The sequence below is a fragment of the Panthera uncia genome, assembly GCF_023721935.1.
Source record: "Panthera uncia isolate 11264 chromosome B2 unlocalized genomic scaffold, Puncia_PCG_1.0 HiC_scaffold_25, whole genome shotgun sequence".
Classification (NCBI taxonomy): domain Eukaryota; kingdom Metazoa; phylum Chordata; class Mammalia; order Carnivora; family Felidae; genus Panthera; species Panthera uncia.
Genome location: NW_026057581.1, coordinates 4,909,557 through 4,924,370, shown reverse-complemented (window position 1 = coordinate 4,924,370; position 14,814 = coordinate 4,909,557). Strand labels below are relative to the sequence as shown.

At 41.1% G+C, this 14,814-nt stretch overlaps 1 protein-coding gene across 1 annotated transcript in view; it reads right to left on the bottom strand.

The window, feature by feature from the left end:
• Nucleotides 1-14,814, bottom strand: part of DCDC2 (doublecortin domain containing 2) — a 162,860-nt gene that overhangs the window by 103,358 nt on the left and 44,688 nt on the right. The window contains exons 4-7 of the mRNA XM_049654965.1: nucleotides 9,238-9,314; nucleotides 8,958-9,089; nucleotides 3,228-3,374; nucleotides 1,118-1,172 (exon numbers count right to left, since the gene is read on the bottom strand). Coding sequence (XP_049510922.1) covers nucleotides 1,118-1,172; nucleotides 3,228-3,374; nucleotides 8,958-9,089; nucleotides 9,238-9,314 — 411 coding nt within the window. The remainder of the gene's footprint in view (nucleotides 1-1,117; nucleotides 1,173-3,227; nucleotides 3,375-8,957; nucleotides 9,090-9,237; nucleotides 9,315-14,814) is intronic.

The following is a 14,814-nucleotide window of genomic DNA, read 5'->3' as shown; positions in this document are numbered from 1 at the left end:
TTTAGAGTGCTTCTCAATCTTTTAAAGAAATATAACAGGATTGTCTTCTTTTTTTTTTTTAAACAAAGACTTCCTCTTTAATCTTTGCCAGAGACAGAAAACCAGACTGAGAAAGACCATTAATGTGACATAATACAGCATTTCTTCTACTTCTTGGGGGTTTTTTATTTTTAATTTTTTATTGTTTATTTATTTTTGAAAGAGAGAGACAGAGCATGAGCAGGGGAGGGGAAGAGAGAGAGGGAGACACAGAATCTGAAGCGGGCTTCAGGCTCTGAGCTGTCAGCACAGAGCCCAATGTGGGGCTCGAACCCACAAACCGTGAGATCATGACCTGAGCCAAAGTCAGAGGCATAACCAACTGAGCCACCTAGGCACCCCTTTTTGGGTTTTTTTTTTAAAGTTCATTTATTTTGAGAGAGAGAGAGAGAGAGCAAGCAAGCACGCGCAAGTGTGGGAGAGGCAGAGAGAGAGGGAGAGAGAGAATCCCAAGTAGGCTCCTGCTGTCAGAGCAGAGCCCGATGTGGGACTCAAACTCATGAGCCACAAGATCACAACCTGAGCCAAACTCAGACGTCTCACAGACTGAGCCACCCAGGCACCCCTCATTTCTTCTACTTTTATGTATCACTTCCCAGATTTCAACTGCGAGGTAAGTTATATCAGGCCTGTATACAAGGAAAAAGATTGCCTACTTTGAAATCTGTATTTTAAAAATGTTGGTTCAAGGGGCACCTGGGTGGCTCAGTCAGTTAAGTGGCCGAATCTGGATTTCAGTTCAGGTAGTTGGTGGATTTGAGCCCCTGGAGCCTGTTTGGGATTCATACTCTCGCTCTCTCTGCCCCTCCCTCACTCCCGTTCTCTCTCAAAAATAAATAAACAAACAAACGAACAATAAACAAATAAACAAACAAACTTAAAACAAAAATTAAAATGCTGCTTCACTTTGAAGACCTTAGCTGTAACACTAATGTTCTAGCATTGTTTCACATAAGTGCTCACATGCCACAAGGCAGGTAAAGTTTTATTTCTTCAAATTTAATTGAAACCCAGAGGACAGTCTCTCTGTATCACATCGAAATATAGAACATTAATGAGTAAAGCATCTGATACTTACACTCCCTTTAGACTTTCTGGATCCTACGATAGGAGGTAGTGAAGAAGACTTCTGACTGCAGAAACAAATTGCAATTTAGAAATCTGAACGTTATTTACAAATAACACGTAATGCCAGATAATTGTCATTCCAACTTGTCGTCCTGACCTGCAAGTCAACTGGTGACGGACATCGGTGTCTCACAAAAAGCACCACATACTTTTTCCCAATTTCACAAAGACCACCATAAAGTTTCCAAGTGGCCCTCCAAAAGATTTTTAAACTATTTTAATCAATGCTCCCTTATACTTTTAGTACCACCTTAAAGTGTTTCATGGCATTTTTATTCAAATCCCCCAATTTTCTATATGCATTTCAAAAAGTCATTTCCTAAGCTGAGTAATTTTGCCAGATTGAGTCAAAAACAGTAAATGTCCATTCTTTTCATAATGTCTGCAGGGTCGACCGCAGAAGCTCAGACACAGCAAAACACTGGTGTTTGCTTCCATTCAGGGAGCTTCTAAACCAGTCATTCTCTACAAAAAAATAAAAGTTCTCCTTGGCTATAAGAATGTGGTTTCAGAGATGTCTGTGTTGTTAGGAAGCGTCTTGCAACCCAGTGAACCTCTGAAAACAAGACCACACATCCATAAAGGTCTTACTCGTTCGGTTGAGTGAGGCCGCCTGCGAGCTACAGCTCTCTCACTGCCCTCAAGTACACGCTGAGGCTCATGGCAGGCGAACCCAGTGTTGCTGGGTTTGAGTTTGTAGATGGGTAAGGACAGCCATCGATCAGTGTGCTGGTAAAGAATTCTAAAGTGCTGGAAAACCACGTGCTCTTGCACACCCCAAACACCACCCCCCTGAAGTTCCATTTCATCCCTTACTTATTTAGAAACCCTCGGCCAGTCTCTCCTGATAGCTTGATAAAGCTTGTGCTCTGTCTGCACAAGTGTCTGTCACACACCCTAGCAGAGGACAACCACAAAGAGTCCGTTTCTGATAGCAAAGTGGCCACAGAACCACTGGAAAAAGCAGCACCACAGGCAAACCAAGGGGCGCCTGCATCCACCAGGGCTCTGAACCGATGCCTTTGCCAGCCATCAACTCATCTGGAGTGAGGCACCCTTCACAGACACAGGACATCTCATAGAGAAAAAAAGGGGCAACAGAGTATTGCATGCAATTAAAAGGGTAATCTTTACGGGTGCCTGTGTGGCTTAGTTGGTTGAGCAGACGTTCGACTCTTGACTTTGGCTCAGGTCATGATCCCAGGGTCGTGGGATCAAGCCCCACGTGGGGCTCCACACTGAGCTTCAAGCCTACTTGGGATTCTCTCTCTCTCACTCTAAAATTAAGTTTAAAAAAATTTTTTAAGTATATTTACAAGTTTGCATGTCATAATTATACTCTGTATCACTGCTTTATTTACTTACGCAAGTGGAATTATATCGCTTTTATCTCTTCCTGTTATTGAAAGGACTGAGGCACCTGGGTGGCTCAGTCGGTTAAGTGTCCGACTTCAGTCCATGCTGACATCTCAGAGCCTGGAGCCTGCTTTGGATTCTGTGTCTCCCTCTCTTCCTGCCCCTACCCTCATGCTCTTTCTCTCTCTCAAAAATGAATAAACTTAAAAAAAAATTAAAAGGAGTATTAAATATTGTCTTTAAATTTAAATATTTTAAACTTTTAGATGCTTGTATATGCACCAACTAAAAAATGATCTGGTGCAGCTAAACAGTGGAGACATTATTAAATGTCTAATAATGTATGCTACAAAGAAGTCCATTGCCATGTCTCCTTCACAAAAATAAGCCTTTATATTTACTATGACTTCATAAGTGAACGGTTAAAAAATACTATACTGTCTTTCATAGATTCCCCAAAATTGTATTTTTGTGCAAAAAAAAATAAATCTCCAATCTCGGCAAAAACAATAGCTATATATATATATATATATATATATATATATATATACACACACACACACACACACACATATATCTTCCCCATGCTTTCCATTCTAACTGATAATCAGTAAGATTATATAAAATATACCAGTGGTGAACATTAGACTCGTTATTTCAAGTGGTAACTAAAGTAGGAGACACGAATGAGGGGGAACACTTACCCATACGACCTTCTCATTGTTGACTTGTCAAACAGTAATTCACTGTAAGGCAGTTTCTTGAACCGATCCCTGCCGACCGCCACGTAAAACTGCCCATTCTCCAACTCGGCCCCGCTCGCAACCAGCTTTCCTTCTAACGTGTAAAGTCTGCCAAAAATATGAATGCCAACAATTCAGCTCTTAACAAGCATGAGAGAGCTACTTAACATTACAAAGTTCAGTAAAAATCCTCTGCTCTTATGCTGGCTCATTTGTTACTAATTCTAATTATTGAATTACAAGTACCTCAAAGTCATTGGCTTCAATTAAATGCCAGCATTATAATCCGCACAGGACATCGTCCCAAGAAACCTTAACCATCCAACAGGGGGATCCCGTCTTGCTGCCATAGTAAGATTTGGGACGGAGAGCACGAACTTGTACAGGACACGGGGCTTTAAATGGAGCTCCACTCCCGCTGAAGATCGATTCTTCTATTTCTATTTTGCGAGCACTCTTTAAAATTTATTTTCTTGGGGCGCCTGGGTGGCTCAGTCGGTTAAGCGGCCGACTTCGGCTCAGGTCATGATCTCGAAGTCCATGGGTTCGAGCCCCGCGTCGGGCTCTGTGCTGACAGCTGAGAGCCTAGAGCCTGGAGCCTGTTTCGGATTCTGTGTCTCCCTCTCTCTGACCCTCCCCTGTTCATGCTCTCTCTCTGTCTCAAAAATAAATAAACGTTAAAAAATTTTTTTAATTTATTTTCTTAATGTATTTGTCAGGTTGACAAACTTACTGCATTCTGTGCAAGAGCCGTCAGCCAAAATCGTACCTCCAAACACACACAGAATGGGGTCAGACAACAAGAGGCAAAGGAGCCCATTACCAGGATTAATGGTGCAGAACCACATAGCATTCCTGCCTCTTCCTTTTTGGGTTTTTTTTTTTTTTTTTTTGGCCTCCCCTCATCTTCCCAGAATCAAGGGATTTCACAAGGACTTCCCTTTACTGTAAAACCACTGCTGCAAACTACAAGGAATATGTTACTTATTAAAAGAACAGTGATAACTCTGCTAGACGATTTAAACGTGTCCACAGAATCTTTTTCTCTCCCCCTGAAGAACAAGAAAAAGCAGACTATTAGAAAACAACACCAGAGAAGTAATGCCTATTCTTGAAGGTTATAAATAGAGGAGTTAGTGACTGGAAGGATTTCAAGATAATCACTAAAGAAAATTCTCAGACTTCTTATATCACCTAATAAAGGTTAGTGACATTTGCAAAGAAAAAAAAAGAAAAGGCAATGATCTGTCTGCTTCTTTACTGATTCTGTAAATGGCCATATCCAAAGGAGCCAGACAGTACAAAGAAAGCAGCCACAGAACCCCAAAATGTGTATGGACGGATTTAGTATAAAGATGCTCCTTCTTTAGAGCACTGTAACTCTATCCCTAAAGTCTAAATACCAACACTTAACCCAGATTTTCTGGTTTTCCTGCCGTTCACCCCAGACCAGGATGTCTGAGCAGTGATGCTACTGGCCTGTTGGACCCGACAATTCGTTGTTGGGGGTGAGAGGAGCCTGCCTGTGGACTAACTGTAGGATGTTAACAGCACCTGCCTCCACCCACTAGATGGAATAGTAGTAGCTGCCCTGTCCCCAGGTGTGACTAACAAAAAGGACTCTGGACACTGCCAAATGGCCCCTGGAGGCCCAATTGCCCCTGGCTGAGAACCACTGGCCTGGACCCAGACCTTCATCTTCCTCCACCACAGGAAGATCTGAGTCAGTAGTTCACTTTTATGGCTTGAAATTAAAAGGCGGCTTCACTCTGGATCTGGAAGTAGCCAAGATTTGACTGATTTCTTCTGCAGGTAGTTACAGGTGCTGACTAAATTCTAACCCAGGTTTTAGCCTTCTTTTACAGGACTTTCGCTAACCTGCTTCTTCCCTTTGTTACAAAAGGCAAGACACATACACAGGGAGTTGAACCAATTTTAATGAGATGCTTCTGATATATACATATACTGAAGCACAGGGAGGGTCCAACCAGGAGACTTTTTAATGTTCTGTGAAAGGAAAATGGGCATGTCTCCAGTGACCAGCAACCAAACCTCACTCCTATCTGGCATCGCACTGAGAATTAAATTTCTCCAAGTATTCAAGTATGGGGGGGGGGGGACATATATTTTCATTTCTGCATTTATACTCGCATATATTTTATTTGTGTATACCAGTACATGTATGAACAGGTGTATCTGGGCATACAATTGTGTGTATAGATCTTTGCATGCTTTATATTATTTATTGAGCGGGTTTACATTTATGTATATGCCAAAAAATATAACTGTACATCTAACAAATAAATATATATATACATAGATAGATAGATAGATACATAACTATTGGGGTCTGCCTTCACTCCTGACACCAAAATAAAATCCAGAAGGATCAAAGTTTTAGGTGAAATTTAAAAGTACAAGATGAGGGGCGCCTGGGTGGCTCAGTCGGTTAAGCATCCGACTTCGGCTCAGGTCACGATCTCACGGTCCGTGAGTTCGAGCCCCGCGTCAGGCTCTGGGCTGACGGCTCGGAGCCTGGAGCCTGCTTCCGATTCTGTGTCTCCCTCTCTCTCTGACCCTCCCCCGTTCATGCTCTGTCTCTCTCTGTCCCAAAAATAAATAAACGTTAAAAAAAAAATTTTTTTTTAAATAAAAAATAAAAAAAAAATAAAAGTACAAGATGAAAACACTACAGGATATTTTTATAATCTTGGAATGGGAAAAACCTACACTAGTCATAAAACTTAATGATCGTAAGATTGAAAATTTGCACCAAAATTCAACTTAACTATATACCCCCCCCCAAAAAAAAAAAACCAACAAAAAACACAAGGAATATCAAAGACATAAACTGGAAATATATTTAAAACTCATATGAGAGGGGCGTCTGGATGGCTCGGTCAGTTAAGCCTCTGACTTCAGCTCGGGTCATGATCTCAGGGTTCATGAGTTGGAGCCCCACATCAGGCTCTGTGCTGACAGCTCAGAGCCTGGGGCCAGCTTCGGATCCTGTGTCTCCCTCTCTCTCTGCCCCTCCCCCACTCATGGTCGGTCTCTGTCTCTCTCAAAAATGAATAAACATTAAAAAAAATTTTTAAAAACTCATTATGAGAAAGAGCCAATCTCCCTACTATGTAAAGAGTGTCTCTAAATCAATAAGATAAAAATGCAAATGTAATACAGACAGTTCATATATAATGGAAGATAAATTTGTGGCATTTATTTAGAGAATAACTTAGAAGTTAAGAGCACAGGCTCTGGAGCCAGACTGCCTCCTCAGGAGGCCTGAATCCCAGCTCCACTAACCACTACCTGCCTAATCTTGGAGAAGTAACTTCCGCCCCCATGCCCACCCCCCGTCTCGTGTTTCAGGTTTACTAAAAACGAATAATAACCCTACTTACCTCACAGGGTTGCTGACTTAATTAAGTTTAAAACGTAGAACACCTGGAAGAATACGTCGCATGCAAGAAAGGAGCAGCAGATGCTGTTTCGGTTGTTACTGTTGTATATTAAATAAATAAAAAGCAAGAAACGACGAAATACTGTTTTTACCCAATGTGAACGAAAAGACAAAATGTTTGATACTTTTACAGTATGGATGAGAGTAGGAGAACCAGGCCGTTTCATGTACTTTCAGTGAAAGTTCAAATCAGCACAGACTCTCTGGAAGACAGTTGTCAGTGTCTAGCAAAATTTTATTTCATTTTTAATGTTTATTTATTTTTGAGAGAGAGAGAGAGAGAGACAGAGCATGAGCAGGGGAGGAGCAGAGATAGAGACAGACAGACAGACAGAATCTGAAGCAGGCTCCAGGCTCCGAGCTATCAGCACAGAGCCCGATGCGGGGCTCGAAATTGCGAACCGTGAGATCATGACCTGAGCCAAAGTCAGACTATTAACCGACTGAGCCACCCAGGCACCCCTCTAGCAAAATTTTAAATGCATTACAACTAGAAAGCAATTCGACATCTATACTTCAGTCTCCTGATAAACTCTGCTTACATACAAAGACATGTACATGTAATAGCATAGGATGGGAAATAACCTAAATTTCCATCAAGAGGAGACTCTTCAAACAGATTAGGCCACACCCTTGAAATGGAATATTTTGTACTCATTAAAAATTGTAAGATAGAGAGTTATTCCTGCTCCAAGATTTGCTGTTATAGGAAAAACATCAAGGTATGTTTATATACTTACTCATACGTGTGTGTGTGCGTCACGTATGTGTGTGTGTGTGTGTGTGTGTGTGTTCGCGCCCATCTGTGTTTTTAAGAAATAAAAGATGTACGTGCTTCCGAATGCACAAAATATTTCTGGAATAATGCAGAGAAGTATTAGAGAGGGGGGCTGGAGAGCCAAGGTGAGACAAAACACTTTTAGGTCTTTTGTCCTGTTTGAATTTTTTTCTTACCGCATCTGAAGTACTACTTTCAACTGTATCTAAATATGTGTATGCGTATTTATATTATTTATATATCATACCTGATTATATTTAAAATCTCAATGGCTGTGAAATTATGCATATTAACAGGTGAATACACATATATTAATCTATATACAAATTTAACTGAAAGAATATGCAATATTCTGAGAACTTATCAGATAGGTCTATAAAAAGATATGTAGACATACGGATATGAAAACAGGCACAGGAAGTTGGAAGTAAAAGTACACTCCTCTAGCAGAGTATGTTAGAGAGACTGAGAGAAAGACAGGATCTGAGAATGCCAGAAAACTCGGGACTGGATTTCAAATATTGTGTGTCACACGGTACATAGATTCTTAATAGGTTCCGTCTTTGCACATATTATTTGTAACTCTCCCACCAAAAAGAAACCAAATAAGTCAGCCTTCATCAAGGGATAATTTCCTATGCTTCACAATTTAAAAGCCACGATTTGAATCTTCACTTAAATTTCATGGGGCATCTGGGTGGCTTAGTTGGTTAAGCGTCCAACTTCAGCTGGGGACGTGATCTCACGGTTCGTGAATTCGAGCCCCGCATCAGGCTCTGTGCTGACAGTGGGGGGCCTGGAGCCTGTTTAGGATTCTGTGTGTGCATGTGTGTGTGTGTCTCTCTCTCTGCCCTCCCACACTCATGCTCTGTCTCTCTCTCTCCCTCTCTCAAAAATAAATAAAACATTAAAAATTTTTTTTTGAATTTCATAACTTGAGGAAATGCTCTTGATTTCTGAAGTTTAAATGACCCCACTTAATTACCTCTCTAGCCTACCTCCTTCCGCCTTAACCCATTCAAACCTGCTCATCTCTGACTTTTTATGCTAGGCAAATAGGTTTGAGTATCAAGGAATCAAAAATATCTCCTGGAAAAAAGGACAGCTAATTAGAGCCAAGAAGCTAGCTCATTCAATAAAAACTCCTTCTCAACCAAAAGAAAGTTGACATTTACCTATTGGCTCTAAACTAAAAGAACAAAAACAGTTAATACTTGAGGATGCACTACTATGTACCAAGGACTATCTTAATCTCTTTATGTGGGTTACCTCACTCCTAACAGGACTCTATAAGGTAAGTACTACTACTTATTTTACAGATAGGGAAACTGAGGCAGATAAATGGAGCCTCGCCGGAGAGCTGAAATTCACAATCTGGGGACCAGTGACTCCGGAGCCTGCTGGGGTCACCCTGAACAGTTATGAAACCCGTCAGACTGCCCTGATGTACCTGTGGACAGCCCCGCTCCTCAGAGTTACTTTGTCCGTGACCATTTGTAGGACATGATCCCACTGACTCAAGGTTTTTCTAGGGATGAGGAGGCGAGAAGCCGGACTTATGAGGTCTCCATTGGCAATCAAGCTGGGGGGAAAAAAAAAGAGAGAGAGAGAAAAAAATGAGTGAGCCACACCATCGGAAACGGTCATACTTTTAACACCACGGAACAAATTCCAAACCACGAGGAGAGCAACCAAGCCGCCAACCTCAATAGGAAAGGGCTCCAACTTACAAGATAGTGCAGGGCTCCTGCAGCGGTTTTCTGAAGCGAGCCGACACGTTGAGTCTCCTGTGCATCACCGGTTTCACCTTTAGAAACAAACACATGTAAATCACTGAGCTTCAGTTTTCTTTCTTTCTTTTTTTTTCCCTAGGAATTAAAACTACAGGTGTCCAAGGAATGGGCTTGTTAAAGATCTTGTTGTTGTTGTTTTTCCCCCCACTTACATAGAGCCCAGAGGGTATCATTACCTGCCCTGCAATATTACCTGCCCTTAACAAAGCTCTCAAGAAAAATTTCCCTTAAGCTCTGGCACACTGCCTCACAATTGTGCCTATTGTGAGAATTTTAAGGCAACATTTTATGTTTTTATTTATTTTTTTAAAGACACATTCTAGAAGTGATTGGCCAAGTTAAGTTTTTTTAGTTTATTTATTTATTTTGGGGGAAGGGGGAAAGAAAGAGAGAGAGAGAGAGAGAGAGAGAGAGAGAGAGAGAGAGAGAGAATCCCAAGCACGCTCTGCACCATTAGCACAGAGCCCAACATGGGGCTCGAACTCACGAACTGTGAGATCACAACCTGAGCCAAAGTCAAGAGTCAGATGCTTTAACTGACTAAGCCACCCAGGGGCCTCATACATTCCTTTCCATAAAACAGAAACAAAGTAATTCTCCAGTCACAGCATACTTCTCTCCCGCGCTGAATCTGGGGCCCCCCCGGGCAGTGACACCATCACATTCTCCCCAAGGACTCCACTTCTCCCCTCTCCAACAGCCCACTTTCCTGGGTCTTTGCTTCCAGGCTCATGGCTGCTGCTGGTGAGAAGCAGGAGCCCCATCCCCACACCCCACCCCTGCCCCAAGACACCTGCTCCTGAGCCCAGGTTTTGGCTCCCAGTAGCCCTCTCCTCCCCGTCAACTACTTGTGTTTTTTCCAGCAATGAGCTGTCCGAATCCCTCCCTCTCACTCTGAACTCTAAACTTCCACTCCAGACACACTCAGCAGATCATTTCCTTCCAAACTTAAGGAAATTGGGGCCAATAGACATGAGGCCCTTGGAGCTGCCTTCACTCCACAACTCACCTCATCCACATCTTCTCCCACTTTTCTCCTTTCCTGCCTGTCTCATAAGGACCCTTTATAGAGCTAACCCCGACCTTGATTTTGTCCCCAGCTGCCTCTACTCCATCCACTAGTCATCTGCTTGACTTAAAGCTGCTGCCACATCCTGGTTCCCTATTGCCCCTCCCGGCAGTTTTCCCATTGCACTTACCATCGTCTGACGTAGGACACATTTTATTAAAGTAAAACCTTGGTTTGTGAGCATAATTCGTTCTGAAAACATGCTTGTAATCCAAAGCATTTGTACATCAAAGTGAATTTCAAGAACCATTGGCTCAGTTGTGATCATGTGACATTCAGCGTCCTGAATGACTCCTATTGCAAGACCCCGCTCGTTTATCAGAAAGGTTTGCTCGTCTTGCGGAACACTGGCAGAACAAGTTACTCGCAATCCAAGTTTTACTGTATTTGATCTTCAATTGCTTGCCCCCTATTGTGTCCCTTTTGGGTTACTCTCAATATTACCTAGTAATAGACTGAGCACTTACTTCATACTTTTTTTTTTCCAAATGTCTTGCCTCTTAACCTTGATAAAGACCTTCATTGTTGGACTCTTGAAGGTGAAGGTGAATATGTTATGTAAACAAATAACTTCAAAACTCTCGTCAAACTGACTAAAATATGCTATTTTTCTTTAGAGCATACATATCTATAATATATACAGAAATTCATAAACACATAATTTAAAAATAATTATATAGTTCTGAGTATATAATTTCTAACTAGAATTAAATCAAACCACTGTTCTGAATAATAGTTGTTTTCCTCATTCTGCATGGCAAATTTTTCCCCAAATGTTCATGAGTAGCCAGTTGAACTAAAGATTAATCTTAAAGAGATATTTGAGTCATTATAATTAAATTAACTAGGCTGTTTTCAGATATACTAAGAATCTCAAAATATAATCCAAGTAACATATGTCAACTGAAAAAAAAAAAAGAAAAAAGACCATTGTATAAAGCAATTCAAACTTTTTGGAAAAAGTACGATTTTTAACTTACAATGCATTTTCAAATAATACCTTCAATCACACACAAAAAAATAAGTCAAATCAACTGCACACAAGGGAAGCTTTTCCAGAACCCTTAACAGGAATGAAATATTGGTCGCTTGGTGCTAATCTAGAGAATTATAGCTTTAGATAATGGAAAACATAATAATAAGTTAGAATATGTTTTTAAATTTGTAAATTTTCTTATTAGCCCATACAATTTCCCTTGCCCTTTAAACAGTATTTGAAATATGAGTATAATGTTAAGCATCAACACACCTAGTTATGGAGGGATGGATACCCCAGGATGGAACGTGAGGTACTCGCAACCCAGACCCTTGGGTGCCAGGAACAGCTTTCATTAGTGACTGACCAATGGCTACAACGTTAGTTGTCAAATCCATGACTATGGAATCAAGTCAAGTGAAAAGGTATCAATTCAAAACTCAAAACTGTTATAATCTGTTATAAAAATAAATTCAAGGAAAATGAGTTTTCCTTTTGGACCCACATGCTTACAGCGGACCTCTTGCCTGGATTCTTCACTGAGTTCAGCACTGTCTTGGAAAAACCAGTTTATTTGGATATTGACAAGTAGAGTCTGATTGGAGAGAAGAGTCATTCCCTCAGTGGAAGTTAGGTAAACAGGTGGGTAGGTAAGTATTAACTGAATAAATATTTGGCTAACATTTTTCTCGAAACTAGTTCTAAAGAGAAAGATGGCGAAAGTGCATTAGACATGTCCGCTCTGTTAGAATGAGGTGAGCCAGGACTCTAGTCTTCAGACAGAAATCACAGGTGCTTTCCAAGAGATCCCGGTGTCTCTCATTTCTTTTATCTTAATGTTTTTATTTATTTTTGAGAGAGAGCATGAGTGAGGGAGGGAGGAGCAGAGCGAGGGGGGCAGAGGATCTGAGGACGGCTCAGTACGGACAGCAGCGAGCCCGATATGGGGCTCAAACTCACGAACCGTGAGACTATGACCTGAGCTGATATCAGACGCTCAACCAACTGAACCACTCAGGTGCCCGTCTCTCATTTCTTATTTAGATTGTGTTTATGTCACAGATGGCCATATCAAACAATTTTTAATGCCCACAATGCTTATGTGAACCTGGTAAGTCTATTTGTGATTTAACTCAAGTTCATAAATTCCGCCATCACACTTAGTAGGACAATAATCACAGCTGGGTCACATTCAAGTTAAAACCTACATGACTCAAAAAGTATGAATCTGTTATAAAAATAAACTCAATGAAAATGAAATTGTTGCTTTGAAAATATATATTTGAAACAACAACACCAAAGTCTGCAAACGAGTAACTGAGTAAAGATCTACAATTCTGAAACTCCAGCACTGACTGCCAAAACTTTTGACATGAACCAATGCAAAGCCTCACGCCTCATTTTCTTAATCTGCAAAAATAGTGATAATCCTGCTAAACTAGCCCAAAGGGATGCTGCATGAACTAATTAGCTAAGTGGCAATATCACTCCCTCGGGCTGTTAGGCTGAATGCTTCAGAGAATCCACCTGCCTCAAATCTCAGCACGGATACATCACCCTCTTGAAACCTCTTGAAATCTAGCCCGAGAAAATTAAAGTCAGTCTCAGGACCTAAGGAAATGCTGTTAAATAGATGCCATCCCAAAAATCTAGCGACCATTGACCTCTCGTGAACACCCGTTATAAAAATTTTTAAGTCAATATTAAATAACTTTTAAGAACACATACCAGGTTTTTATGACTATCCGTAAGATAAACTTAGGCATTTGGGGGGGGGGGGGGGAATGTAATGAAGCTATTTATTTGAAAAAAAAATACAGGCCAACCCACACAAAGAGATCTCAACTCTTTATTTTCCTTGTTTGGATTGAAGAAAAAGTAGGTTCTCCAAATGGGAATCTTTGAGGAAACTTTGTTAACTTCTTTGCAGAGACGGCACACAGCATCAAAGAGGAGAACAAAGTCCTTTACAAAAATATTTAATCAATTTTCACCAATTTCTTACAAGTTTTTATTTATTTATTTTGAGAGAAAGAGAAAACAAGTGGAGGGTGGGGCAGAGAGAGGAGGGGAACAGAGGATCCACAGTGGTCTCTGAGCTGACAATGGAGAGCCTGACGCAGGGCTCAAACCCACAAACTGCGAGATCATAACCTGAGCTGAAGTCAGACTCTCAACTGACTGAGCCACCCAGGCGCCCCTAATTTTCACCATTTTTTGATAAAGGAGAAGAAAAGGGCCAAACATTTATAAAAGACCAGAGTTTCAACCAGAGTTGAAAATAACTCACCTAGGAGTCAATATAGCAGACATGTCCAAACTAGGCTAATTAGGGATTGTCCTAAAGAAGTTTTTCAGGGGTGCTTGGGGGGCTTAGTCAGTTAAGTGTCTGACTTTAGCTTAGGTCATGATCTCACCATTTTTGAGTTCAAGCCCTGCATCGGGCTCTGTGCTGACAGCTCAGAGCCTGGAGCCTGCTTTGGGTTCTGTTTCTCTCTCTCTGCCCCTCCCCCGATCACACTGTCTTTCTCTCTGAAAAATAAACATTAAAAAAAAGAAGCGTTCTTTTAAATAATTATCCTTTTTTTCAATATTACTATTTTTTAAGTAATAGTATTGAAGAAAGACTGGCCAAGATGCCTGATGGATGCTGACAGTATGATGTGATGGTTTCTATGATAATAAATAACTGGAAAATGCCTCCGTCAGAGGGGATTTCATGCTGGGAATCTCTCCTAAGCTTCATGGAATGAAGCCATTTCTCATGGAGATACTCCAGACACATGGACTAAAAGAGAAATGGGACAAGAAAAGGTGCAGAACAAGATGTGAGGACAATAACCAAACTTTCCTAAAGAATAGTTGACTCACCCTCTCCTTGGATTTCTACCAATGGTCTTACACTGCATCTCAGTTGTGAGTTTTGCCACATTCTAACCTACGGATTAACACAGACCTTCTGAGACACAAAAATTGCACCCTTTTCCTATCACTATGTGTCCCTTTTTCATATCTGAGGAAATAAATTCTAATAATTGGGACATATTTTGATAAAGAAAATGCATCTTCCGTGCTTGTATCAAGATTGTGTTTCTGGGGTGCCTGGGTGGCTCAGTCAGTTAAGGATCCGACTTCGGCTCAGGTCATGATCTCACGGTTCGTGGGTTCGAGCCCCGCATTGGGCTCTGTGCTGACAGCTCAGAGCCTGGAGCCTGCTTTGGGTTCTGTGTCTCCTTCTCTCTCTGCCCCTCCCCCACTCGCACTCTGTCTTCCTCTGTCTCAAAAATAAACATTAAAAAAAGAAAATTAAAAAAAAAAAAAGACTGTGTTTCTATTATTAAAGGTCGTCCCCCTCCCAGGGATAGTTCTGCTTCTGGTAAGAAGGTAGAAGGTTGTAGGGAACTATTGTTCCCAGCATGACAACAAAAACTGAAAAGACATGCTAAATATCATGATTTTTATATGTAAA